The sequence below is a fragment of the Artemia sp. Qi Xiang Cuo genome, chromosome 9 (genome assembly GCF_049724085.1).
Source record: "Artemia sp. Qi Xiang Cuo chromosome 9, ASM4972408v1, whole genome shotgun sequence".
Lineage (NCBI taxonomy): Eukaryota > Metazoa > Arthropoda > Branchiopoda > Anostraca > Artemiidae > Artemia > Artemia sp. Qi Xiang Cuo.
The window spans coordinates 65,898,755-65,925,307 of NC_142802.1; the positions used below are offsets into that span (position 1 = coordinate 65,898,755).

At 36.5% G+C, this 26,553-nt stretch overlaps 1 protein-coding gene across 1 annotated transcript in view; it reads right to left on the reverse strand.

Moving 5' to 3' along the window:
* LOC148948953 (uncharacterized) overlaps positions 1–26,553 on the reverse strand; it is a 118,898-nt gene that overhangs the window by 84,057 nt on the left and 8,288 nt on the right. Inside the window, exons 3-6 of the mRNA XM_089095067.1 lie at positions 24,153–24,257; positions 20,468–20,545; positions 10,268–18,202; positions 6,717–6,755 (exon numbers count right to left, since the gene is read on the reverse strand). Of these exons, the coding sequence (XP_088951193.1) occupies positions 6,717–6,755; positions 10,268–18,202; positions 20,468–20,545; positions 24,153–24,257 (8,157 nt within the window). The remainder of the gene's footprint in view (positions 1–6,716; positions 6,756–10,267; positions 18,203–20,467; positions 20,546–24,152; positions 24,258–26,553) is intronic.

Genomic DNA, 26,553 nt, shown 5'->3' on the forward strand with positions numbered 1-26,553 from the left:
CAACTCCTTTGATACAAACTGCCCTGGTCTAAACAACAACAACAAAATAATACATTATATCCACATCGATCGTTACTATAAAAATGTCAAGCCTTCCAATTACTTTCGACTATTAAAAAGGGCATAGGCCTTTCGAATTCAAATCGAATGAGCCTTTTTCGACTTTCTACGACAACACTTCCTATAAACACCTTATATGGTCCCAGGGCATAAATTACAACTCTTACCCTAAGGGCTGTGAGGGTGGTTGTCATCCTCTAAGACCTAGTTTCCAGAACTTTCAACTACGTTACACAAAATGGCTATCTCAAAATTTTGATTGGATGTGTCTGGGAAAAGGGTGGCCGTGAGAGGGGCGTTAGTCTTTCTCCAATCACTTTCAAATATTAAAAAAAGCTACTAGCCCTTTCAATTTCCAATCAAATGAACCCTTTTGAAGTGTCTGCGAAAACGTTTTCAATAAAAACCTTATATGCCCCCAGGGAGTAACTTACAACCCTCGCTCTGAGGGCTGGGTGGGGGTGGGTCGTCATCCTCACAGACCTAATTTCCAGAACTTTTTACTACGTTGAACAAAATGGCTATCTGAAAATTTTGATTGGATGTCTTTGGGGGAATGGTGGGCGTGACAGAGGGGTTAGTTACCGTCCAATCACTTTCAACTATTAAAAAGGGCACTATCCCTCTCAATTTCCAATTGAATGAGCCCCCTTTGAAGTTTTTACGACAAATTTATCATTAAAAACCTTATATGCCCCCAGGGCATAACTTACAACCTTTGCCCTGGGGACTCTCGGGGGTTTGTCATCCGTAAATACATAATTTCCAGAAATTTCAACTACGTTGAACAAAATGGCTATCTCTAAGCTTTTATTGAATATGTTTAAAATGATACTGGACATAAGAGGGGGCTTTATTACTCACAAATAAATTTCGACAGATAAAAACTACAATACCAATTTTAAATCAAATGACATCCTTTTAAAATTTATTCAACAACTTTCTATATGAACTCCACATGCCTCAAGGGCATAAATTAAAACCCCTACACTAAAGGCTCTGATGAGGTTTTTGTCCTAAAAGACCTAATTTCTAGAACTTTCGACTACGTTGAACAAAATAGATCTCTAAAAATTTTGATTGGATATGTTTGGGGAAACCGTGGGTGTGAGAAGGGGGTTAATTACACATTTCAATAAAAACCTTATATGCCCCCGGGACATAGCCTTTCACCCTTGCCTCGAATACTATAGGGAGAGTGTCCTGCTCAAAGGTATACTTTCCTGAACTTTAAACTTCGTGGAACAAAATGCCTATCAAGAAATTTTGATCGGATATGTTTGGGGAAATGGTGCGCGTGGAAGGGGTGTTTGTTGCCTTCCAATCACTTTCGACTATTAAAAAGGGCACTAGCCATTTCAATTTCCAATCGAATGAGTCATTTTTGAAGTTTCTACGACGACGCGTTCAGTAAAAGTCTTATATACCCCCAGGGCACAACTTAAAACCCTTGCCCTGAGGGCTGTGGGGCAGTGTCCTCCTCAAAAACATAATATCTATCTGGAAATCCAAAACACTGAATAAAATGGCTATCTAAAAATTTTGATCAGATGTGTTTGGGGAAAAGGTGGGCGAGAGAGAAGGGGGCTAGTTGCCCTCAAATCGCTTTCGACTATTAAAAAGGGCACTTGACCTTGGAATTTCCAATTGAATGAGCCCTTTTTCAAGTTTCTACGACACAGATTTCAATAAAAACTTATATGCCCCCAGGGCAAGACTTATAACCCTTGCTCTGAAGACTGTGGAGGGAGTGTCCTGCTCAAAGGTATAATTTCCTGAACTTTAACTGCGTGGAACAAAATGACTATCTCAAAATTTTGATTGGATGTGTTTGGGGAAATGGTGGGCGTGGAAGGGGTCTTATTTGTCTTCCAATTACTTTCGACTATTAAAAATGGCACTAGCCATTTCAATTTCTAATCGAATGAGCCCTTTTGAAGTTTCTACGACAACGCTTTCTATAAAAACCTTATATGCCCCCAGGGCATAACTTACAACCCTTGTCCTAAGGGTTGTGAGGGGGTTGTCATCCTCAAAGACCTAATTTCCAGAACTTAAAACTACGTTGAACAAAATGGCTATCTCAAAATTTCGATTGGATGTGTTCGGGGGAATGATGGGCGTGGGGCGGGGGCTAGTTGTCCTCCAATCACTTTCGACTATTAAAACAGGTACTAGCCCTTTTATTTCCAATCGAATGAGCCTGTTTTGAAGTTTCTACAACAAAACCTTCTATAAAAACCTTATATTCTCCAAGGCCATAAATTAAAACCCTTGCCCTGAGGGTTGTAAGGGTGTTTCCTCCTCAAAAAGATATTTACAATATGAAAATAAACTACGCATAACAAAATGGCTCTATAACAATTTTAAGTGGCTGTGTTTTGGGGATTGATTGGCTGGGGGAGGGGGGGTAGTTGCCCTCCAATCACTTTCGACTATTAAAAAGGGCACTAGCCCTTGGAATTTCCATTCAAATGAGCCTGTTTTGAAGTTTCTATGACAACGCCTTCTATAAAAACCTTGTATGCCCCTAGGGCATAACTTAAAACCCTTGCCCTGAGTGTTCTGGGGGAGTCTCCTCCTCAAAAACCTATTTTCTATTTGAAAATCAACTATGCTGAACAAAATGGCTATCTTAAAATTTTCATTGGGTGATTTTGGGGGAATGATGGGCGTGAGGGAGGGGCTAGTTGCCCTCCAATCACTCTCGACTATTAAAAAGGGTACTAGCCCTTTGAATTTCAAATCGAATGAGCCTGTTTTGAAATTTCTACGACAACTCTTTCGATACGAAGTGCCCGGGTGAAGAAAAAACACTTTGTGCCCACATCGTTCTTTACTTAAGCAGCGCTAGCGCGCTGCCTATGATTTACGTAGTAAGTTTATTCCATAAAAAACTCATTTTTTATGTTTCGTCATTTTGCGTGACCTCCGCCCCTGGCAGTCTCTGGCTTTGCAATTTGAAGTTAACTCGTTATTACAATGAGAACAATTTATTCCCGTAATTTCGTGGTAAAAAGTATGCTTTGATTCCCTTGGGTTAGGTCTATGTCGTATTCTCGTACGCAAGTCACATTTCCTAAAAGAAATGTAATTTCTAGAGAGACAATAAGTCTGAAATCCCTTTTAAAATTAGGTCGGTTCCCCTGTTTAAACTTTTAAGCCATAAGCCAGTAAAAGCATCAGGAAGTTAAATCCAGCCCAATTGGTTGTGCAGTGTGAAATTCTAAGCCGTTGAAAAAAAAGAAAGTTTTTTCAGTAGCAAGATTCTTAAAAAACGGTCCCTAACACGGTTGCAGCAGTAACTGCAACACAGTTGAAGGACCAGTAGCAAAATGATTCTGTAAAGATGATGACACACATTTCATAGCGCGTAATTCGGAACGTTTCCGGACCGTCAGAGCAATAGATTCAGTTGCTACTTGGTTTTCCATCAGAAAAATTTTTCATTGCGCGTCCGCGAAGGCGGGATCATGAAGCTTGAGTGGTTTTAGATATGCGTCAAAAATCTTCAATGGAGAATATAGAATTTTTTACTGATGTATATTACCTCTACTGTGCTGCGACCTAAAAATGGGCAAATCACAGCCCATAGTAACCAAAAATTAGAAGACGCATTAAAAAACAGCCTAGTGACAAAAACTTGCAATTTGTAGCTAATTCCGAAATGACAACTAATATTTTGATTAGTGTTGATATTAAAATGTTATTTTGAAAACAAATTTACGGGATTTTGAAAAATAGCCTGAACCCCCTAAAAAATTACGTCGAATCGAAACAAAAGACATTCCTCTAAGGCTGTTACGAACAATTCAAGAACACGTCATTTTAGTTGACACCTTGGTAAGGGCCCCCACCTCTAAAAGGGTCTGGCCATAAATTAGTGGACATACAGATAACACACTTTATGTTTTGCTGTAAAGAGTCTAGACCTTAAAACTAATTTCTAAAATATTCACGATTTTCGATTTTCTAGAACTATCACTCGGTGGGATGATTCGCCAGCACGCAAGTTAATTCGGAAAACACATTCTTCACATCTTACTATAGGTTCACTCTGAGCTCATACCGGCATATCTTTATATATCTGATAATTTTAGCCTTTGGTCAAATGTCTGACCAAATCATAGATTGGCTTTCAATTTACGGCCCTTAGTAGTTTTGACGCTCCATAAAGACAAAAACTGAAGCGAGTCAAGTTTTCATGACTGTTATTGAAGTAGAATCATTATAGTATTTCTTTTCTTTTTATAGCATAAAAATGAAAAACAAAATTGCGATCGATGCGCCAACGAGTTTTCGTGACTACTATTTAAGTAGAATCATTCCAGTAATGTTGTCCTTTTTATAGATGGTTACTCGTCTTTGGTAATACTGCTTTTGGTAATTTGGACGCTCCATAAAAACGAATACAAAAAAAAAAAAAAAAAAAATCAAAATTGCGATCGATGCACCAACGACGTTTCGCGATTACAATTTAAGTAGAATCATTCTAGTAATGTTTTCCTTTTTATAGATAGTTACTCGTCTTTGGTAATTACTGCTTTTGGTAATTTGGACGCTCCACAAAAACGAATAAAAAAAAAATTAAAATCGCCATCGATGCACCAACGACGTTTCGTGATTACTTTTTAAGTACAACCATTCTAGCAATGTTGTCCTTTTTATAGATAGTTACTCGTCTTTGGTAATGACGGCTTTTGGTAATTTTGACGCTCCATAAAACGAATACAAAAAAAAAAAATCAAAATTGCGATCGATGCACCAACGACGTTTCGTGATTACTATTTAAGTAGAATCATTCTAGTAATGTTTTCCTTTTTATAGCTAGTTACTGGGCTTTGGTAATTATGACACTTGACTATTTTGACGCTCCATAAAAACGAACACAAAAAAAATAAATTAAAATAAAATCGAAATTGTCATTAATGAACCAACAAGTGTTCGTGATTACTATGTAAATTAGAGCCATTCTAATAATTTGGTAAATTTTATAGCTAGTTACTGGTCTTTGGTAATTAACAAAAACATAAAAACAAAAACAAAAAAGAAAATAAAATTTGCGATCGATGCGCTAACGCGTTTTCATGATTAAAGGGCTCGGCACACGTAGCTGATTTCGGGAACCAATTTCAGCATTAGTGGACAAACAATTATGGTAAGAAAAATTTATTGAAAAATAAATTCACTGCACAAGAGTTTCAAAACAAAGAATTGTGGATATAAATAGTCAAGTAGAGTTTATTAATAATTGCTTGATTGAGATCAGCTTAATTTTCAGTTTAGTTTTCAGCCCAGCAGCGGGTCTTTCACCACAGACATCTATGGCTGACTATTTATTTGTATCCCTATTTTTTTTGTGTGATGATCATGATGAAAATTGGCGCTGATTTTGTAAATCGGCGCAAAAAAACTAGAAAATTTTTGAAGCTGAAATCGACGTCGATTTTTTTGCGCTGATTTAGAAATCAGTTCCCAAAATCCGCTACGAGTGCCCAACCCTTAATATTTAAGCAGAATTATTCTAGTAATTTTGTCTTTTTAGCTAGTTACTACCAAAAATAACAAATATCCCGTTAAAGAAGAATATCTGGTTAAAATGTCTAAAAAAGAATAAATGTAAACATAAAGTAAAGAATGCAACACTAACATTTTTAATAGGATTTGCGTAAAATGGTATATCAAAATGTCCTTCATTATATGGCTAAGAAAAATCTGGGGAGAAAAAAAGCAATTATCTTCATTTCTTTGACAAACCTGTTACATCGGACGCAGCCGTCACGAAAATGTCAAATAAAATTTGAAATCCAGATTCGGCGGCACCACACTTTTGAAGAGGCTGAAAGTTCGACAGCCATTCGAGTCTCAAAAGATCTCTTTAGATGAGGCTTACCTTAATTGGCTATTTTTGTCAAGGTAACTCACTTAATTCAAAGATATGTCTCTGGTGCCAATCAATTTTCCTAGATCTACTACGGAACTCAAAAATAAAAACAAATCCCCAAAAATAAAATCATGCAGAATTTTCTGGCAATAAATTGTGTGTGTTTTTTTTTCACTATTCAAGCTAAGTTTACTAAGCTAAACAAAGTTTTTTAAGAGAACAAAAATGATTTGACAAGTTGCGGACGGCTAAATTATATAATTAAAGCAGCTAAACGAGGGCGGATTTTCGGGTAGCGAGACAAGGAACGTGCCCAAAAATTCATTATCTATGAATTAAAACATTTTAACCAACTTTTTTACGTCATTACGTGTAAAAACTAGTTTGTATGATTTGAATAGCTAAATAGAGGCTTTTTTTGGCAGACAGCCTAAAAAAGATTAAATAAAATTAATCGCAACGATTGCACAATCAGTGAATGTCTATAAAGTAGAGCTAAGCTGTATTTTTCGATTCGATTTTTCATCTGAATTTGAACTTCATTTGTAATTTTCTCTTTCTTTCCAGCCGCTTTTTCAAACTCAAATTCGTTTTTATTTGTTTATAGCTTTTGATTATTGCTTGGCATAATTTCAGTCTTTCTTTTTGTATATTTTAGCCTGGATTTGACCTTTTGTTAAACAAACTTTCACGCTCTCCAACAGATTGTCAAAACGTAGGCACCATATGCTGTCTCTCCGCAAACAAGCACAAAAAAGAACCAACAACTTACGTTCATTATCCTCAATTATGGCCGTCATTGTTTCTGCATCTGAAAGCAAAAAATATCTGTTGAAAAGAAACAAAAGTGAGAAGAGCGAACATTTTAGTGTCTAGCCTATAACTCCCAATATTAATTTATGGATGCTTTATGGAAAATCAAATAAAAAAACAAGTTTTTTAAACTGAAAGTAAAGAACGACATTAAAACATAAAACGAACAGAAATTATTCCGTATATGAAAGGGGTTTTCCCCTTCTCAACGCCTCACTCTTTACACTAAATATTTTTTTTTGGTTTTAAAAAATAAAGTTGTGAGACAGAGTCAAAACCCCCTCCTCCTACCCCCCCCCCACTAGAAAAAAATCCCTCCTGAAAACGTCTGTATACTTCCCATTAACCAATACTATATGTAAACATTGGGCAAAGATCATAACTTGCAGCATTTCCCCCGGGAACTGTGGAGGATTAAATCGTCCTCAAAGACATATTTATTTGGTTTTTGACTATGCTGACAAAATGGCTATCTCAAAATTTTGATTGGGTGACTTCGGGAAAAAATGAGCATGGGAGGGGTCAAGTTGCCCTCCAATTTTTTGTCACTTAAAAAGGGCGCTAGAACTTTTAATTTCCGTTCGAATGAGCCCTCTCAAGATATTCTAGGACTACTGGATCGATACGATCACCCCAGGGAAGAAAAACAAAAAACAAATAAACACGCATCCGTGATCTTTCTTCTGGCAAAAAATACAAAATTCCACATTTTTGCAGATAGGAGCTTGAAACTTCTATAGTAGGTTCCTATGATACGCTGAATCTGATGGTGTGATGTTCATTAAAGTTCTACGACTTTTAGGGGTTGTTTATCCCTTTTTTCGAAAATAAGGAGAATTTTCGCGTAACTTTTGATGGTCAAGACTAAACTTGATGAAACTTAAATATTCGAAATTACCATAAAAATACAATTCATTTGATGTATCTATCGGTATCAAAATTCCGTTTTTTAGAGTTTCGGTTACTATTGAGCCGGGTCACTCCTTACTGGCAGTTCGTTACCACGAACTGTTTGATACTTGTGGATTAATTTAAGGATAGAATAGCTTAATAAACCATCCAATTTGAGCTTAGAATCTATTAAAAATGCATGTGGGATAGAATGGAGAATTTAAAAATCGTACCATCTTCCAAAAATAAAAGGGAATTATATTTTTTACGGACAAACTTTTCACAAATCTTACGGAGAGACTTATTAATGACCAAGTCTCGGTGCTGGAGTGAAATAAATTACAATCAAGCCTCCAGTTATAGCGTCTAGAATTCTGTTTACAAGATTCCAAATGAGGCCAACCTGAAGGTTCCCTTTTCATCATAATTATCATCATTGCTTAAAACCAAGAGGAGCCTTGTCCTGTCGAAAGAACAAAGAAACTGTCGTTCAATTTTGATTGTCAACGCTTCAAGCATTTGATTTGTAGATCGACAGCATGTCAAAATAAAGGTCTTTTTTGACGTAACAAACAATTTATTTATTATCACAAATACTATCCCAAATTATTACAAATATTTGACAGAGAAACTTTACTTTTTGGGGGGCAAACTATTCAAAATTGAAGTGGAGTCCTACATTTTGAAGTGTCACAACAGCTCGGATATGTTGCTTAAATTTATCACTAAAGAAACACTCCTAAAATTTTGATTTTTTTAATTAAAAAAAAATCGAGAAATAGCTACTATCCATCAAAATAAAGCAATTAAAAAAACTACCGTCTCTTTATTTTAGAAATAGCTGCAAATAGAAAAATCCTCATTTTACGCGAAGAAGTCCTGCAAAATCGAATTGAAAGCCGCCATGTGATATATTGTTTAAAATCCTCGCGAAACCTAGGCAAAAGAAACGGTAGTTGTCTACATGATCCATTTTAGCAAATTTTACAGGGGGCAAAACAAGGGTAACAATTTATTTTGGTTTAATTGAAGTCCCAAAAGCTGATTTATCTCGAACATAAAAAAAATGAACATACAATATTTTCTTATTTTCATTTGGCAACATTTCAAATACATTTACAACATTTGGTACGTTTTTTTACCCGAGCATGCATTGGAGACACAAACATGTGCATGAAGTTAAATACGAAAAATAAAGCGTTACCAGATACTAGAAAGGCAAAACAGAAGTGAAGTATTGAAAGAGACTGGACGGATTCATAAATAATTTCCACTGCAGGTCGATTATAATTAGTTCATAATACTCTTAGCTTTAATGACCGAAGACTATAAAAGATAGCGAAGTCAGATTATTACCACTACAAATTCATTTCAGAGCTCAGTTGCTTGAGATCAACACACTGTGGAACACTCATCCATCCTATCTTTTTTAAATCTTCCGCTTTTGCCACGATGGGTCTAAGCTAGGGTTTCTTTTTATCAACCAGGACCCAAAAACGGGAAGTCTTCAAGGAGAAGTCTCCCCGAACGGGAAGTCTTAAGGATTCTTCAAGGTTAAAATGCTAAGGAAACTGCACTTAGATATCTTCCCGTACCACCTCCTTACTCTGACATATTAATCTCTGATATTCGCCAAATACCTACAGAAGAGATAAAGCTTGTTTCGATTTAATTATTCTCATTGGAATAACTGAAGACGTAGCTAGGAAAGCAATCAACCCTCACTGGTTGAAGACTTAGTAAAAAAAAAACAGATTCGATATTCGATGTGGTAAATCGATTTGGTAGACTGTGCTAATTCAAAAGGCGTCACATAACATTATTGCTAAACTAAGGCTCCTATCGCAATTTATTTAACTGAGCATCAGAGCCGCTGAAAAGAAGGGAGCAGCCGGGTCAGCTCTGGGCACCGTAGCTAAGGAGGCGACTGGGGGGGGGCCTTTGATCAAATTTGTCACTTTGATTCGGCCTTTTTGCTTCTTTTATGTTGGGGAAGGAAGCTGTATCTAAATTTGCTCCGAGCACCACCAACCCTAAAAAAAAGCTCTGCTCAGTATGCTCTAACACTCGACCCAGTCCATTTTCCCATATCTTTCTAGTTTTATAAATAGTTGCAATTTCAGTTTCCCAAATACATAATATCCCCGTTTATCACCCGTACAATTGTTAAAAATGAAAAAAACATAAAAAAATAGACATCAAATTCGTTTTCCCTTATATTCAATGCCTGAAATTAGTGTCCTTTTAAAACCAGCTGGCTATTAACAGCTAAAAAACAGCTAAATAAACAGCTAAAAACTAACAGCTAAATAAAAAACAGCTAAGAAGTTAAAGCAGATATTTTAGTCTCTCCACTCTTCTGCACAATTACGTCATGTAACTCAATGCCTTTGGAATTACCTCAACCAAGATATATATTAAAAAGAAAGCAAGAAAGATTTTCAAAGAGAATTAGAGACAGATAAAAAAGAAGAAAGCATATTCTACAAAGCTTTGCAAAACAATTGTGACAGTTCAACGAGAGCTTTCAATTGAGCTTGAAGGGATAGCTAGAAACAAGCAAGTTTTCTTGACAATCAAGTTCTGGGGAAGAAAGAAGTAAAAAAGAGCTTTTCGTACCTTCTGTGTTCTTAAAGCCCAGTGTTATAGTTTTGGTAACTTCTTCAGGAATAATTTCTATGCCTGTGGAGACAACTTGTTCAGTACCGGCAACAGATGTCACGACCACAGAATAAGTCCTTAATTCAGTCTCAACAACTGTAACAAAACTCAGATCGTCTTCCAGCATAGGCGTCTCAATTGTTGATGGCAGTGTACCTTCAGTTGTATCGATGAAGGATGTTTCAATTATTTCTGTAGAAAATCCGACGTCACTTGATCCAGACCCTTCATTGTCATTGTCGTAATCAATCTCTTGAAGCATGGTTGGCTTAATTTGAACTGAACCAACAGTAGATAACGAAAGGTCAATAGTATCCTTTAATAGTTGAGTCTCTGAGCCGTGTAGTGGATTGAAGAGTTGGGGAGAATCTGTAGTTAAGTGAAGATCGGAGTCCTTCAACGTTGTTAAAGACGACGTTAAAAATGTGACTCTGACGTTTTTCTTTCCACTGTGGAAAGGGACAGTGCTTGTGATAAAGTAACTTTTTGGAACTACATTTGAAGGTCGAAAGACTTTTCTTGATGGGCTTAGTATGGCTCTACTTGCAGAAGGTGCAACGTTTAAAACAGTTTGTTTTCCAATTTTTAAATTAGGCCGCAAGGTTCTCCTATTTGCGTTCGCTCGAATACTGCTTAGATGCTTTTCTAAAGGATCTTTTCTTCTTAAACTGAAGTTTTTTCTGTGGGTTTCAAGAGGGCTTGCTGTAACCTGATTTGGACTTAGGTCTTCAGCATTAAGTTTGAGAATATTTTCCTCCTTCGACTCTTCCCCTTCTAATGTTTCTTTTTCTCCTTCTACTGTTTGTAACTGATCTTCAACAGACAACTGCTCTTCTGCTGATATGTCATCTTCAAGAGAACCAATAGTATCGTCAATGACTTCACCGGCATTATATTCCTCTTCTTCAAGGGCATCGGTGTCATCTTCGTCAAAGTATTCTTCACTTTCTAACCCCTGGTTCTCACTGGAATAAAATACCTCATTATTCTCTTCGCTCTGGAACCGTGATTCATCAAGGTTTTCCTCTGAAAAGTTTTCCTCGGACTCAATAAATTTGTTGTCATCGGCTTCGTCATAATATTCGTCTTCTGAAATGGGACGCTCAGTAGTGGTTGAACGCCACGCAGGCCTTCTGAATAGCTTTCTTACAGGGATCTCAGTTTCTGCTTTAAGGCTAGGTCGAGACCTTCTTCTAGTATTAAGATCTTGCAAGGGTATTTTTTTCTCAGTAGTTTCATTTGGAACACTTGCGAGTCCTTGAATCCGCCTTGGTTCTGGACGATAGCGTGATCGTCCGCGATTGGCCTTTACACCTGTAGTCGAAGTGTCCAAAGTTTTTTCATTGAAAACCCTTGACTGGCGCCGAGGTATTACTTGTTCCTTATCTTCTAAGGGGCCATTAGTTGCTTGAATCTCTTTAGTGGAACTTTTTCTAAAAGTGTTCTTAAGTAGTTCATTATTATAAGATCCAAATCGAACTGTCCCCCGTCCCCTACTTTTGACAGAGGGTATTGAAGTACTAACCTTCGGCTCAGCAGCTTTTAATCCCAGAGAACCAATTTCCTGGCGTAAGGAATTCTGGAGTACTCTTCCGTTTTTTGAATTCGCTTGTCTCTCATCGCTTTGCTCTGAATCTGAAAAGGAAGGTTCTACGATGGGAGATTCCTTAATAACTGACATTTGCAATCGCTGATCATTTCCAAACAATGAACTAGTTTGTATCACTGCTGTAGGTCTAATCCTTCCTCGAGTTGCTTTAAGACTCTCTGACTCTTTTTTCAAATTTAATCTATTTTGCGAGCCTTTATTTTTTAAGTTAGATTGAGTTATTTCTTGCAATGTGTTAAGTTTTGGGATATCAAATTCATTTCTTATCTTAGGTGGTCTAGATCTTTGAATTCCAGCATAATTTTTGGCTAGGTCAAGGGTTTTAGATTTGCCCGTGCTCACTGCTTTTTCTTTACCAGTGAATTCGCCTTTTCCAAGCATGAGCAATTCTTTTATATTTACAGAATTCCTAAAAGTAGTTATGACAGGATCCTGTGATTCTGTCGTCGCTTGACCTGCTGCAATATTTTCATTTGAAGACTGGAGATCATTAGAGCTTTCTTCTTCAGAATCATAATATTCATAATAATACTCTACGGCATCCTCGGAACTTTTCTGATCAGGTTTTTCTAGCCCAAGCAGGTCATTTTTTTCAAAAGCTGTGTTATCTAGTTCTTGAGAAGCTATATCCGATAAACTGGAGTCGTCCACCAAAAATGATTTGTCTTTGGTCATTCTAAGCTTTTGAGGAACGGTACTTGCAATATCATTAACTAGTTCCGTCAAAGATCCTTCTATTTCTGGAACATCGGTCCTACTTAATGTCCCATCTATTTCAGCTTTTTTTAGCTGAAAATTCCTGTCTGCTTCAAGGTTTTGAATTCGACCACGCCGACGTCCAGTTATACTAGTTGAAACAGGTTGAGAATCTACTTTAGATGCGTCAATTTGTGGATTTTGAGCAATCGGTTTCTTATCTATTCTTGCAGCAGCAATTGAGTTCCATATAGAGTTAGCATTGAATACATTTCTATCTCGACTCTCTGTTACGTATTCACGTTCTCGAATAGGAGGAAAATCGAAATTCGCGACACTCAAGTCTTCTTCGCTCTCACCAATGTTAGAAAAGAAATTACTTTGACGCTTAACCTTTTCACCTGTGGCTTTCAGAGCAGAAGAGTTTAGTGCATCAGTACTATAAGCAGGGCCCAATTCAACTGCATCATTATTAATAGCGGATATAATATACACATCAATGTCTTTAATGTTATACTGATCAGGAAGCAAGAAAATTCCTTTGTCAGTCTCTACCATAAGAGGAACAACAAATTCTGGAACTGCTTCATGGGAATCAAATACTGCTTGTCTTTTAGTGACCGGTGAAGGGCTTCCTTCAAACAATACTGTATGGAGAACAGAACTCAACTCCCCACTTGGTCCTGCCACGTGTAAAGTAACGACACTCGTTGAAAGAAGATCGATTTGTTCAGGTTTGATCTCAGATACCTTTGCTATTCCCGACTGTGGTTGGCTAATCAATGGAAGCTGGGCAATTTGGGTCTGTATTGGTTGCTGAAGTCCCCCTTGGTTTGCAAGTAGAAATGGGAGCAGATTAGCCAAAGGATTAGCATTTTGCTGAACCTGTTGGAGAGGAGTATTAACAATTGTCTCCGTCACAACTTCAGTTGCTGTTACAACATTTACTGATGATTTCACGAGAGTGGTTTTAACCTCAATGCCCCTTAAAGTGATTGGGAGAACAGTTGATTGAAAGTCGGTTATAGTAGTGACATATGATGTTAATCGAGTGCTAAACGATGTTACTGGGGTGCCAGGACCAGCAGGCAAGGGCTGATTTAAACCAGCTACGTTTTGAAAAGGGTTTATTGGTTGTTGTGGCTGTGGTTGGATTTGGCCAAGATTTCCAAGAAGAATTTGTTGCAGTAGAAAATTTGTTTGAGCTAATGGATCTTGGATTGTGGTACTTGTTGTCTCTATATCGTAGACAGTACTCGGTATAATGTGGCGAAAAGAAGTTCGACGTCCATTTATTACAGTGGGTGTAAATTCTGTAATAAGTGTTGCAGAGGAACTTATCAAATACTGTGTAATTTCTGTAAGCCCAACAGAAGGCGTAGCTGTTATTTCACTGGCTAGCAATCGATCTATTCCGCCTATTTTTGTAGTTCCAAAGGTTGTTAGTACTTCAAGACTGGGAGTTGCTGTTATAATTGACTTGAAAACTGTTTCTCCATCTTCAATTAGTGGAATTATTGTCTCAGTTGGTATTCTGTGAGTTACAGTTAATGTTTGTAAAGAATCTCCAAAGCTTGGTTGAATCGTAGGCAAAACGGAGTTTTCCTTGTGTTTGTCTAGCCGAACCTTGTTTGAACTTTTCTTGCTGCTGCTTGATATCTTTCTACCCGTCGTGCGCGAAGTTGAAGTTCTCGACTTCGACGAGCTTGCCCTAAAAGAAGATCTTGAAGATGACGACTCAATTGAAGGCTTGCGGAACCTACTAATGGGACTTTTGGCCTTTGTCGATGATGCACGAGCAGCGGCAAGACGGCTTTTAAATGATATGCTTGAGCTCGACGTCTTTCTCGAGGAGCTACTCCTAAGAGGAGGGCGCGTTGGCCTTGGGGGTTTCGTTGTGGTTTTTGGCTCATCTTCATACTCGTATTCATATTCATAGTCATAGCTAGGTGCAATTTCTCTGGCTCTTGAATTTCTTCCTCTTGGTGAACGACCAGGTCTATAGAGGTCGGGTGCATATCTTTTTTTTCGATTATTGCTCTCTGTAAGGTCACGAAAAGACCGTGCTGGGGAAGTATTCTTCCCTCTATTCCTGAGTGCTAGTGCTCTTCTTCGAAATTCACTGTCAGATTGGGATATTGCTAGTCTTTCAGTAAAAACTAGCTTCGGGGGCAAAGCGACTCGAGGACGAGTCGTTATAGGCTCGGAAGGAGTTGATTGCGACTCTGACGAAGGAAGTTTACTTTCAGAGTTGGATACTGAAGATTTTTTCCACGGAGTTTTCCTTGTCTGTGAAGTAGTGATATCAGTTAAACTTTTTGCAGTTGTAGGTCGTGTGAACGACCGTCGAGTATTAGGTCTTTCGGAAGACGTAATAGGATCACTGATTCCGTCTATTTCCTGAAAAGAGCTTACTTCTTCTGACAGCAAAGAAGTTTTACTTGGGAGCCGACGAAATGTGGGAAAGGTTCTCGTTTTTGATGAAACACTAAAAGTAGGTCGCGGAATTATTGCAACTGGAACAGAAGGCTCGGTGCCACTACTCAAACTTGGTCGAGGGCGAAAGAATCTATTCTTTAGAGTAATTGACAATTCCTGTTCACTATCTTCTGTTTCAACTATAGTAGAGGTGGGGCGCCTGAAAAATGGTGAAGCTACTTCCTCTGGGGCTTCTGCTACTACATCTATCCTTGTACTAGATGCAGAGTTTCGAAGTCTTGAAAGAAAATTAGGACGGGGTCTATTTCCTAAAGGCCTGATCGTTGGAGTGAACGTCTTCGATTTAATGGGAGCTGTAAGTCGTGTAGTTATGCGTCCCCTTAAAATGCCAAACCGGTTGGTAGTCTCTGAAATCTGGCTATCAATTTTCTCCCCATTCTCATCTTGCATACTTTCTTCGATAGAACCTTCTATCTCTGACAACAAGCTACTTTGAACTTTTTCCCCACTTGTGAAAATAGTGGGTTCAACTCCAATCACATCAGTTGAAGATATTATTGGGACAACAGATGAAGATGATTTTGTAACTGTGGTATAGGTGCCGTCTAACATTGTTCCTAACAACCGTGTTTCATAAATTGTTTCAGATTTGGATTCGGAGAAAGTTCCATGTGTAATGCGAAGAATGCCAATTCTTGATTCTTCCAATGTCTTGTGAATAAGACCCAAATCCACTCTAACAGTTGATGTTACTTCAGAAAGTATTTTCCCTTCCTGCAAATAGTAATTCGTAGTGAAATACGTGGATGTGGCCCCACCAAAGTTGTAAGCACTGTAGATATTTTGCGAGTAAAGAGTTTTTTCTGGTATTTTCACAACTAGGCTGGGTAGAACAACTTCACTTGTGCTTTCATGAATTTCAGCATAAAATCCATTAATATAGGTTCCTATTATGTCAGTTACATACTTTGTTATCGTACCTTCGTTTGCAATAGTTCTTGACAAGGCAGTTATCAATCCTGTTGGCTCACTTACTCCAGATTTTAGTTGCTGTTGCGTTGCATGGCTAGCAATGGCTCTAGCTTTTTCCAACTCCAGAATATCTATGTTAGAGTTTATGGAAGATTTTAAACTGGTATCAGAGAAGGCTTCAGTTGAATCAAATGTAGTTGCAATGAGGACTGAAGTAGTTAAAATAGGAGTTGCTGAGTTTTTTATTATTGTGCTAGTTGTCTCAAGACTGCTTTCAATTATTGTTTCATCATCTACGAATGATGTTGTAAAGTATGTGACAGTTGTGAAAAGAGTGGTTTCTGGAGGTGGAATTGTGGGGAGCACAGGTGAGACCATGCTATGATCCATACTTACAGCAGATTTTACAATATTAGAGACAGTTTCTTCTCTGGTGTTGATATAGGTAGCACCGTCCGAAATAGTTGTAGTCGAGTAGGTAAAGGTAGTATAAAACGTTATACCGACATCAACAGTTGATTCTTCTAAAACATTTGTTCCAAGAACTGTATTTGTAATAGTTTCTTCACTCGTAACAATTTCAGTTTCTCCATCTCGAAAGAATGTAGTGGCGTATGTTAGGGTAGTCACAAGAACATTTGAAGGAACAACTTCTTCAACAACGTTTGATGTGAATTTGACTGGTGTGGGAACTATTTTTAAGTCATTTATATCTATTATTTCATATTCTGTGGTCTGCTCTGTTAAAAGATCCTCTGTACTATTTTCACCCCTTTTACTCTGTACTTCCTTCATTCTGAAATCATCATTTATATCAGACAATAAATCTAAGTCAATTTCTGAAGCCGTAATTAAATTTTTAACGAGTGATGTGGAGCTAAGAACTGCCGTTTTCCCGTCAATTACTGTTGACTTAAAAAAAGTCTGAGTTGTCGTTTCCATGAGCATTTTCAAATCAGGCATTACCGTCATCGTAACTTCATCTCCAGCGCCATTGACAGAAATTAGATTCGTCACTACTGTAAGCTGAGTCAGTATTTTTGATGTTTCAGAGTTGAAAAGAGTTTTGAAAACTGTATACGTAGTATATTCGGCAGAAATTGCAGGTTCAACTTCCGAAAACGAAGGGGTAGCTTCCTGACTGTCGCTCAGTTCAATTTTGTCAGTTACGCTTTCAACAGACGGGTCTTCATAGACACTAAAATCCGTTGTTCCGTCCATAGTTGTTTCACTTACAGAAGTTGTTTCTGGTGATTCAATTTTTTGTGTTTCATCTGCTCGCATTTCTTCGCTCTTCACCACCTTATTAGCAGTTGTATCAATATCTTCAGCAGCAACAATAACAAAACTTTGATTTTCTTGGGACTGTAAGGAACGAGCTTCTTTTTCGCTCACAGCTGTGATCACTCTAGGTGCAACTTCTGAATCTTGTTTTCCAGAATTTAAAGATCGACCCATGGGTAGTTCTCTATCAAGCATAGACTGAGTTCCAACCAAAATTATTTTGCTGCCATGATTTTCCGTCATATCTTCAGTGTTTTCAAATTCTTGGGAAATTATGCCATCAGATTCAACCAATTCCTCTCTATCTAACATACTAATGGATGAAATAACTTCAGGGGTTACAGGTGTTACTTGTATCTCTGGGACTTCGTCTTTCAAATTTGAGGACATTTTCATAACTATTGAAGACATCATTTCTTTTTCAAATGTGGGTCCATCGGAGCTTGGAGAGAAAATAACAACAGTGCTTCCAATAGTTGTAGAAAAATCATCAAATCCAAGCACAGTTGTAGTCAAATACTCAGTTGTCGAAGGTCTAACTAAAGTATCTTTTAGAGTTGATTCTGTTTTTATAATATTGTCAGTAACCACAACATCTGGAGCTAACTTATCACCTGCTCTGATTTTGGGTATTGATATAGATTTGAATTTTGGTACCACAAGTTCTTTTACAATCATAAGATTAGATGAATCAGGTTCAACAATTTCTTCTGAATCCTCTTGATTAATATCATCCGTTGAAATGGAAATTATTTTATTATCAAATTCTTCATTCGTAAGGTCCTCACCCTCAGTATCAAAGTTAGAGACAGTAGGTCTTTCCCCGACGATCTGAGTTGAGTAGGTCTTTTGGTATGATGGAGAGGCTGGAGTGATTGGTGACTCCATATGATCTAGAAAGGACAGTAAGAAGAAGATTGACAGATAATCAAGAAGAAAATCAATTAGGATAAAGAAGAAAAATATAATGCCTCTTAAGATTTTTCAAATAAACCTTGGGATTTTATGATTTTTTAATTAAACCTTGGAGGAGGGGGGGGGGGTGTAAAAAAATTTTTTTTGTTATTTTATTTGTCACTGAAAATTTGTTAATCCTACATGATAATACAGACAACAAGAGGCACTAAACTTGCTTTGATAAAGTCTAGCGGACTTCAGAGAAATTCTGCACCAAGAATATTTTTTATAGCTTAAAACTTTAACTAAGAAAAAAAAGTAGTTGAACAAAAGACAACATTTTCGAAATACATTAAAATAAACAAGAATTTAAAATTCAGACCAAAAAACAAAAAATGAAGTGGTATAGAATAAGGAAGAAAAACTTAAACATATGGAAGTAATGCTGCAAAAACAAAAAATTAGGCTAAGGATAGTCAATCAAGAATAACAAATAATAAAAGGGCATAAGAAGCTATATCTCATCTCATACATACGGTCTGACACCATTGGAGCACACATTGTCTTACATTTTAAGAAAAATAGGTTTTTTAGGTGGTCTGAACTTGTGAACAATCTGTTTTAAGCTCAAAAGTCCAAAATTCCGTCCATTTTTAACGGCTATTTCCAAAATCTTCTGAGAGAGGGATAGTCCCTTTACCAAACTTGTAAGAACTCTTCATATCTCTTCCTAAAAGTCTGGAAGAATATGAAGATAAGTCTGCAAACCAAGATTAGAATATTAGAAGCTACTGTGATGACAGTGGTCAAATATGGCTCTGAAGCATGGACGCTCCGAAAAGCGGATGTAGATTTGCTAGATGTTTTCCAGAGAAATTGCTTGAGGATTGTTCTGGGTACCCGGCTGACTGACCGTATTTCAAACAATAGGCTATACGAAAAATGTGGTTCAATACCGCTCTCTAGGGCTATAATGAAAGATAGGTTGAGGTGGTTAGGGCACGTTTTACGAATAAAGGATGATAGATTGCCAAATATTGATCTTTACGGCCAACCATTTAGAGCCAAACGAAAGGCAGGTTGCCCCCGTGTGGGGTGGGAGGACGTCATAAAGAAAGATTTAAAGGAAATGGGAACTTCGTGGGCGGATGTAAAAAGGGAGGCTTTGAATAGATTGGGGTGGAGGAGGAGCGTGCGTAGCTGTGTTGGCCTCAGGCGGCTTGGTGCTGCGGTGAGTTGTTAGTAGTAGTAGTAGTAGATATCTCTTCCTATGTATGCATAGTTCAAGACCATAAGCAAGGGCACTTAAAAAGCGAACAAAAGAACTTAAATTCTAACATTAGGGAATCGGGGGTCACAGAATTGAAAAATTTAGTGTACTATTTCAGAAAATCTTTACTGTTTAACATTATCTTAGCGTAACTACATAAGTAGGCTTTACACAAAATTTTGCGTTTAAATAGCTCTGAATTTCGGGATATACATAGACTTTACTCTAGTTTTGCAGGTATCGTAGTTTAAAGAGGGGTCCAGAGACAAATGAATAATATGATGTTTATGTTGCTCGAATGATATTAACCGTAAAATGTTTGAAATTTTAAGAGCTAAACATTAGATTAGTGCAACAAATTATTAGTACAATAAAACAAGCATCAGGGATGCACTGTGGGAACTGCAAGTAGTAAGAAGGACGTTGCTACACCACTGACAATTATGTGTGGAAGCCTTGTGCATTACATAAGATATAACTATGATTTGAGTTATCGGCGCAGTACATAATGTGCTATATAGGTTATTAATGTTTTTGCTTTTCGTTGTAAAGATTATGTACTTAGCATATTCAAGTTTACCATTATTCCATCTTCATATGATTATTTAGAATTTATAACTAGTATTTAATTTGGCTTTAAGCAATATTCAGTTTTCATGTGCTAATACATAGTGAATTTAAGTATTTTGAAGCATACTTAAGAGATGCTTTCAAAGGTAATTCTTTCAAATAAAACAATCAACAAAGTTTTGACGCCTCTTAAACAAAAAAGACCCATGCATATGTATGTCAAGATGAAGTTAGCCATAACCTAGAAGGAGCCTCCAGTTAAAGCCTTACTCAAATTCCCACTGTTCACGCGGTAATTTCCTACGCAGTAGTACAAAACTCTCCTTATCGGCTGACTTAAAATCCCCCCTCCCCAGAAAAAGTAACCTTGGGGGTTGGCCTGGTTATTCGATGATTTTTAAAGATAAAACTTTTTCCATACCCTGAACATTTCGTTTTTTCCTCTCCAACGCTAGAAGTTCTTGAAGGCCGTCCTCTTGATAGCATGGTAAAGAGAGACCTAAAATACAATTAAAATAATGAGTCGAATTACTGATTGCTGTCCTACGACAAAATTAGTTTTCCAGAGAAACTGCTTAAGGATTGTTCTGGGTACCCGGCTGACTGATCGTATTTCAAACAATAGGCTATACGAAAAATGTGGTTCAATACCGCTCTCTAGGGCTATAATGAAATAAAGGTTGAGGTGGCTAGGGCACGTTGTGCGGATGAAGGATGACAGATTGCCGAAGATTGTTCTTTTCGGCCAACTGTCTAGGGCTAAACGGAAAGCAGGTCGTCCCCGTCTGGGGTGGCAGGACGTCATAAAGAATAACTTAAAGGAAATGGGAACTTCGTGTGCGGGTGTAAAAAGGGAGGCTTTGAATATATTGGGGTGGAGGAGGAGCGTGCGTAGCTGTGTTGGCCTCAGGCGGCTTGGTGCTGCGATGAGTTGTTAGTAGTAGTAGTAGTAGTAGTAGAGGGGGTTAATTGTTGTCTTGTTTGAAAATTTGTTTAGTTTTGTACGATACGTACAGAAATATTAGACTTTATAAGCTGGCGAAAAACTTCTTCACGTTTGGTTCGCTTTAATTGTTGAATTTACTCGTATTTTGGGCCATTGTTTGGATGGATCTATGGGGCCGAGCTTTTCAAGTCGGAATCCCTAGGACTCTTGGGCTGATTTAATAAAAAAAGTGTTTTTTTCCGACCGGAAGTAAGGAGCAACATTAAAACTTAGAATGAATAAAAAGTGTTCCCTATATGAGGGGGCTGCCCCTCCTCACTTCCTCGCTCGTTACGCTGAAGTATTTTAGTGCTTTAAATAGCTTTTTATTCCAATTTAACGGCCCTTATGTTCCTGCATTTTTTCTTAAATAATTTCAACACAAAGTCAAACTTTAGCGCAAAGAGCAAGGATTTGAATAAGAAGCAGCTATATCAAAATTTGCTATTTCTGAATTTTTAATCGGTAGCAAGTAGGTCCCATATGAGACAAAGTCGTGGTTTGGTGTCATAAAAATGATAGAAAACACCGCTTTCCCCAGGAACAATCTTCTTAGTAACTGAAAAGGGGCACTAGAACTTTCAATTTCCACTCAAATGAGCCCTCATCCGATCTTCTAGGATTATTGGTTCAATAAGGTCACGCCTACGGAAAAAGAACACGCATTCGTGATTTTTCTCCTGGAAAAAAAAGCAAAATTTCACATTTTTGTAGATAGGAGCTTGAAACTGCTACAGTAGGACTCTCTAGCATGTTGAATCTAATAGCACAATTTTCATTAATTTCGTTCGCCGTTTTGGGGGGCCAATCCTCCTTTCGAAAATCATGCAAACATTCTCAGGGTCGTACCTTTGGATTGGTAATATTAAATATAATGAATTCTATATAATTTTGTAATGCATCAATTGTTCGTTACCACGAATTGTTTTACTATTATGTTGATTAGTCTTAATGGTAGTTATTCGTCGCAAAAACAAATTTGTGGGAATTTAAAAAGAATAGCATAAGACCCCCCACAAAAGCGTGTCGGATCGAAATAAAAACTGCACCGTCGGAATCATCAGAGCCAATCATCTCATTTAGGAGAATTACAGTCCCCTATCTTGACCAACAAGGAGGCCACCTTTTGTTAACACAACCTATTAGATTCGACATACGTATAAAACTACGCTTTTATTTTATTGGTCTCTCTCTGGTAATACGCTGGTTGAACCAACCATGTAGGTACAGAGTTGCCACCCGGCGAAACAAAAAATCACTAGATGTTGACGATTTTTTTAGACCTTGTGATTTTCTTCAATAATCTAGTGATTTAAGTGCTGATTTAGTTATTTTTCTTTGTTTAAGCAATATAAAATTATGAGAAATTGTAATAAATCACTAGGGGTGGCAACCGTGTACAGGTAACAAGTGGATGAAACACTGAGGAATAAATGGAGATGGAAGATTATCTGGAGTAGCGTTGTGCTGTCAGTTGTGCTCTCCAGCACAGCAAACAAATATGCACATTTAATTACTTACGTTGTCTGCTTAACGGTGGCTTGGATGGTATTACCAGTCATTTCTGCAATGATAGCGCCAAGATTTTTTATTTAGACACTTTTGGCGACTATATTATTTCTGAGGGTGACAGAATCATTTGAAGGTTAAAAGATATTTAAGCCAGACCAAAGAGTGTAATTAGAATGAGAATTAAAAAAACATATTAGAAAAAAAAACAAAAAAAATTATATAAAAAAATAAAGAAAAACGACAGGATAATGTTAGAATTATTATACGTGAAATAGAAAACTGGCAGGGTTTTTAATGGCTGAGTCTGAGGATTTCAATTAGGTAGAAATAAGGCTAGAGCATTAAAATTAGCATTAGATTATATATACAAAAGACTTCAAAGAGCCTGAGTACCCAGTTTTCGGCTATTGTTATACACCAGTTTTGGCATATATATAAACTAGTCGAAAACAACTTGAATTCTGGAACAGACAGCTTAGCTTAAAGCTCTTTTGGGCCAAAAAATAAGCGAATAGGCAAAATATACAAAAGAAGGAGAAAAAAGGGCACTCTCATGTTAGAATGGGTGCTCTAATTACATCGCTTCATTTTTGAGCCGTATTTTCATAATATAATTAAGCCCTTAAGCGGATTTCTTAAAGGAATGTAAAATAGCCTTGCCTATTTGACCTGTTGTTTTATTCACCCGTTAGTGCTAGTCGAATTTTGATCCAGTAAATAGAACGTAAAACCTGATTGGTTCTTTTGTATGAAGTTTAAAGCCAGTAATTACAAGAAATGATTTTGGGTCACAGCATTTTGATGAGTAAACTATGATTTTTTTTCATTTCTATATAAAGAAATATGTGCATTATAGCCATATGATTTTGTATCTGTGTCAAATTTTATCTTAATTTTGCCAAGTTTCTCTTGTGAATTTTTGGAGACTTCTTAGAGAGTGAGCATGTTCGTTAATTATAAAGTTTATGCAACAGACTATCATAGTAGAATCTGAACATAAAAACTTTCAATTACTCAAAATATTAGGATGAAACGATGGATCATAAGTAGAGTTCAAATAAAATCAAATATTATTGTTTTTTATGTTTGGCTTTTGTGTTTTCAGTAAAGCGCTCGTTTTCTATAACCTTAAAAACATAAGGAAATATCATCAGTATGTTTATATGCACCAGTTTTTTCGATATATGTTAGAAAGGCTGTGAAACAATAATTTTTCTTCGTTTTAAGTTTCAGCTTCGCTCTTTACTTCCCTCAGAGAAACTTTGTTCTTTTTTTTTAAATTAATATGTTTTAATAAGATGTTTTAAAACTGGCTAAAACATGATGAGCAAAAAACAAAGACGAAGAAAGTTGCTTTCGTTCGTATAAAGAGGCTTTTTTTTTCTTTTCTTTTTTCAAGATGCTTTCTTATTTCTTGAGTACTTTGAAGGGTTACTTTTTCCTTTTGTATTTACTTTGGCACTGAAGACTGTTTGGTGAAGATCCTGACCGAAATATTTCCATTGTTCCGTTTTTCTAATTACTGACTGAAAATTATCATCCTTTTTTTGTCCTTTATTTCTTACTTTATTTTGTTAGACAAAAATGAGACATTTAAAAATACAATTACCTTCATCAGAGCCATCTAAGCAGTCGGGATAACCATTCATTACTAGGTTTTTGGGAATACATCTTGGATATCCACATGAACAAGCGTGGTCTGTTACTTGACATTCTAAAATGACAAAAAAGAAAGTTTAGGAATTTAAGAGTATGAAAAAAAAATCATCAGGCGAAGCTTGGTCTTTTAATACTTGAGTTAATGCAGAAAACATTCATGACCATATCATGCCTTCTGCTTCAGTACAGGTTTGTCAAAATATCTTCATATAGCCTTCAGTTTAGAGACATGACGAATTTTTCGTGAGGTTAGATCTATTAACAAATTTTATAATACTAACCGAAGTGAAAGCCATATGCAAATAAAGGCTCTTTTTAAAGGCTCTGTTTTGTCGCGTCAATCAAAGATGAAGCTTCGCCAAGGTTATTCGCTGGCTGTTTTGCCATCTTTGAAAGCCTGCAAATGGAGGGAAGGAGGGCTTTATCTTCGATAGTCAAGAATTCATATATCTCCAATAGCTGTTTGTCAAAATGCTTCTTTTTTTTTCTTTTTTTTTTGACCAGGGGAACCAGCTTCGCTCGGTGAAAGGTTTTCTTAGTCTCTTTAGCAAAACAAATTTATTTCATTTTCTTTTATTCTCTGTAGAAAGTAAAATCATTTGGTTATTGAACGTTTGAGTATTTGTAACGTCATTCATATGAATTTATTTTTAATTAACTGAGGCCTTAAGCAAATTTCCCCATAGTCGTAATTTAACTAAATCGTTTTTCACATCGAAATACGAACAACTATCGTATTCGAAACAATCTTACTAAACGAATAATAATCACCGAGAGAGGCTCGGTATCCTGTTATACAAATTATTATTGTAATTCTCTGTAGCACTATTTACTTGTTTAGACATATTATTTTAAAATCTAGCGGGTGGGGGGGGGTTGACTCTATTTCTGACAGTTTTTTTCAAGTCATTTTAAGAAAATTTTAAATTTTTTGGCTTTTGTCTAATTTATGCTATATATTCCATTCGGTATGATGATTCCATTGCGTTCAGTTAGTTGCTTCACTAACTTTATTTTTCCTTGATACAAAACCACTGAAAAGGAATAATAAGCTTGGATGCAGGTTAATGAGAATCGCATGAATAATTAGAGTACTTTGATATGCTCGGTGAGTTGTGTTGTTTTTTTTTTCGTTTTTTTTGTGTTCGTCTATGTCTATACCCTTAATGTTGCTTCACTGATTTGTGACCGAAAAAAGACAAAGCTACGCTGGCTGTTTTGTGTTTGTTTGCACCCTTAATTTTGCTTCATTGATCTGTGATTAAAAAAAAATAAATAAATAAAGGAGATAAATATTTATCACGAAAATTCCTCTGAATATTTTTTGAAAATTACCTGTATAATTTTGTTTGATTAATTTTGTGTCTTTTCTTCTTTACCAGTGATTATTATCGATATTTTATTTATCCATTGCAATACTATTACGTACTACTGTTATGTCTGTGTTTAAAGTAAATCTCTCTGCAAAATAAATCTCTCTGTTAGGGGATACTCTCTGTACCCCTAGTAAATATTTTCGCTCAACTAATGCTTACACGCTTTTACGGCTTAAGTTACAGTCCATACGAGGGGTGGATCCAGGGGATGGTTTTAGGGACACGTACCCCACCCAGAAGATCGAAAGCTGCAATAATTACAGATATGAATGGCAAATGTCAATTTTCTATCCGCCCCTGGTCATTGGCGAATAGATACAGATGCAACAGCTTAAAATGCGATGAAACCCAGCAAAGAATGCCCGATATCTGGCCCATTTGATTAGGTCTTTTGTCAGTTGCTTTATCCAAGCATAGCAACTTTTATCAGTTGCTAAATTTATATTATTCTACTACTTGTTTACTACTTATTACTTATTACATTATTCTTATTATACTTATTATATTATATTATTATATTGTTATATTATTGTTGAAACCCAGTAAACGATGCCCGATATGTGGCCCATTTGATTAGGTCTTTTGTCAGTTGCTATATCCAAGCTTAGCAACTTTTGTCAGTTGCTAAACTTATATTATTCCACTACTTATTTACTACTTATTATATTAATCTTATTATACTTATTAAGTAACACTGGGTTTATTTAAAAAAAAAAATATATACATCATCGAAAAAAGAAAAAAAGAAAGCATTAGAAAAATGAAAAAAGAAAAAAATTAGAAAAAAATTATTAGAAAAAAATTATTAGAAAATTAGAAAAAAAAAGAAAAAAGAAAAAAAAACATAATTAGAGCTCAACTTGCCGGACCCGAAAACCAGCGAACCTCCAAACAACACCCAACAAAATTATAATAATTATAATCATATTCAGCTGCAACTAAACCCTCCTCAAAAACATATTATATTATATTATT